The sequence below is a fragment of the Octopus sinensis genome, unplaced genomic scaffold (assembly GCF_006345805.1).
Source record: "Octopus sinensis unplaced genomic scaffold, ASM634580v1 Contig02842, whole genome shotgun sequence".
NCBI lineage: Eukaryota > Metazoa > Mollusca > Cephalopoda > Octopoda > Octopodidae > Octopus > Octopus sinensis.
In genome coordinates, this window is record NW_021826031.1 from 306,297 (window position 1) to 309,028 (window position 2,732).

The 2,732-nt window shown below is 33.1% G+C and overlaps 1 protein-coding gene across 1 annotated transcript; it reads right to left on the reverse strand.

Moving 5' to 3' along the window:
- Nucleotides 1–243: 243 nt before the first annotated feature.
- Nucleotides 244–777, reverse strand: LOC115227352 (jerky protein homolog-like). The gene has a single exon (XM_029798217.1). The coding sequence runs from the start codon at nt 775–777 to the stop codon at nt 244–246; it is 534 nt and encodes a 177-aa protein (XP_029654077.1).
- Nucleotides 778–2,732: the final 1,955 nt, after the last annotated feature.

Below are 2,732 nucleotides of genomic sequence, written 5' to 3' on the forward strand. Positions count from 1 at the left end.
TTTAATCCATTAATAATTTAAATTATAAACTTTATTAATTTTTTTTTAAATAAAAATAACCAATAACTACAAGTTAATTAATTAAAAGCTTCAAGGGCGGGAAGCCGACGCGATCGAGAAAGAGTTAGAGCGTACTATCGCAAGGGATATCCGCTCGAAAAACCATCTCGATTCGCGGGCGTCGCCTGTGATGGCAGACATGCGGGACCCGATCTCCTGATTTAAATTATTAAGCCAAAATAATTAATTAAAAACAAAAAAATCAGTAAGTTTCGACTTGTTTCTTCTTAGAGTTTGGATCATTGAAGATCCAATGTTTTCAATATACTCAAGATTTTCTATATTAAAGAATTTAGCTTTATAGCCAGATTTAATGGTTTTACAAACACTCTTAGACGGTATCATTTTGTAAAATAAGCCAGTTTCATCGGCATTATAAACATTTTGAGCTCCGTAAAGACTGATTTTATTTTTGATTAATTCAATGAAATCTGATACTAAATTAGGGTCAAAATTTCGAGTTGCAGATTCTCCATGCATATTACGTAATTTCAAACCATTCCTCTTTTTAAATTTAACTAACCACCCTTTGCTTCCTTTGAATTCAGTAATCCCGAGATTCAATGCAAAGGCTTTTGCTTTCTCAGTAATAATCCTATCATTTAAAATGGCTCCTTTAAGATCCATTGAATTGACCCAAGCAATAGTATTATCATCGATTTCAGCAAACTTTAAATATTGTTTGCGGGAAATTTCAGATCTTAGGTTATGAAACATAATGTTAGATCCTCTTTTAATTTTCAGATCATCAATAGATCGGCGAGAAACAGGCAAGTTGTATTTTTTTGAAAAAATCTCAGAAATTTTGAGTGAAGATAATTCATTATTTGTTTGAATAAACTTCAAAATCTCAATTTTTTGATTGTTTTTTAGTCTTGTACAGTTACGTTTCATTAATACAACAACAAAGACAGATGTAACGTGTTAATAAATTGATTATATATCAGTAAATTTAATTAAAAAAATTATTTAAAATTAGGACACATGGCGGATTCATTATAAAAAATATGGCGGATTCGAGAATTTGGCGGATTCGAGAATTTTTTCTAGGAAAAATGGCGGATAAGAGAATTTATTAATTATAATTGGCGGATTCGAGGGTATGGCGGATTCGAGAGACTTTACTGTATTTTGAATGTTTTTTTCGAATTTACAAGAGAATTTGTTCTTTTAAGTTCTATTCTCATCATCAATGGTTAAAAAACCAGAATGACTATTAAAGTAGTCGCCATTTCATTTAATTCCGCCAATTTTTGAATTGATGAATTTATTTTGATCAACTAAAATTATTTAAAAATTAAAACCTATTTTTAATTATTTTTTGGCAGACACTTTTAGAAAAGACAGATTTATAGAAATTCGATTTAACCACAAAATATTTTAAATATCCAAATCCTTAAAATATTATGTCACAAGCCAATAAAAAATATTGAAATTTCAAAATTGAGATTAATAAACTTAATTAAAATTGGGTTTTTTAATTTTCATACGGTAAAAATGACCATCTTTTCTAATCTTGATGTTTTTTATTTTATGAAATTTAAATATTTGTGCAAAAAATACATTTGTATAAAAATGGACAAATTTCTGATTATTTTATAAAGCTTCGTAGATTAAATTTGAAAATAGATCCTAACTTATAACAGGAAACTAATAAAAAGAATAAAAATAAGAACACACGTTAAAAATCATAATATTCTACTTTGAAAGTTCATTAAATAAATCAAATTTTCTTAACTTCCAACGGCTTCTCTACAAATAACCCCAACCCAAAACCATTTCCTCGTTTTCTGTGAGCGTGTTTAAACGCACTCCCCGACTTGAGTGCCTCCAACAAACTCTCCATGATCCCCTCATTCGCATCATACTTACTAAAAGTCGCCTTCCGCTTGTTAAGCGAGTTCTTCCTACGATTCTCATTCTCCTTACGCTGATTGATCTCGTCCACCGTGTCCTTAAAAATGCCACAAAATGAAAACCTTAAACTGCTTACTGAATTTAGCAATCGACTCCAAAATTGCAGTACAAGAAGTAGATCGTGAAGAAAGCGCAAAAAACTTGAACATCGAGTTGACCGAGTCGTCCATCCGTGACTTCATGTCCACAATAAGTTCTTGCTGGGGGATAACCTTCTCATAAAAGTCCTCAAAATCACCCAAATCACCAACTTGGAAAACGTCGACAAAATAATCTCCCTCAACTAGTGACTCGTAGTTGGGGATAAGCGTTGCCAATCTGTTCAGATTTCGTTCATATTGAGAAATAGACTGACAGATTACGTCAATACTCACTATCATGTTTTATCACTGTCCTACCATTGGCCGCACTCCTCACCGATACAAGATCCTCCCCAAAGGTCAGGCTCTCCGGACATTTCTTCTCGACAGTCTCGACCAAGAAATGCATAAACGAAGTTGTTCCGTCGGCCGAACGAGTGTCCACCAACTGGAATCACCACGGAAATATACTCGGGGCAGAATATTGATGTCAAATCCGTAAGTTTCCGCATTCCGAGTGTTGAGGTTGAGGATGTTCCCAATAAGGAGAACTACTTCCATCACTTGGGACAACTTGAGGGACTCCATTACTTGTCCACATGCCTCTGTCATGGTCGCAATAGCCTGAAATTAGAAGAAATGTTTACAGATTTAGTCTCGATTACTGACTCATCA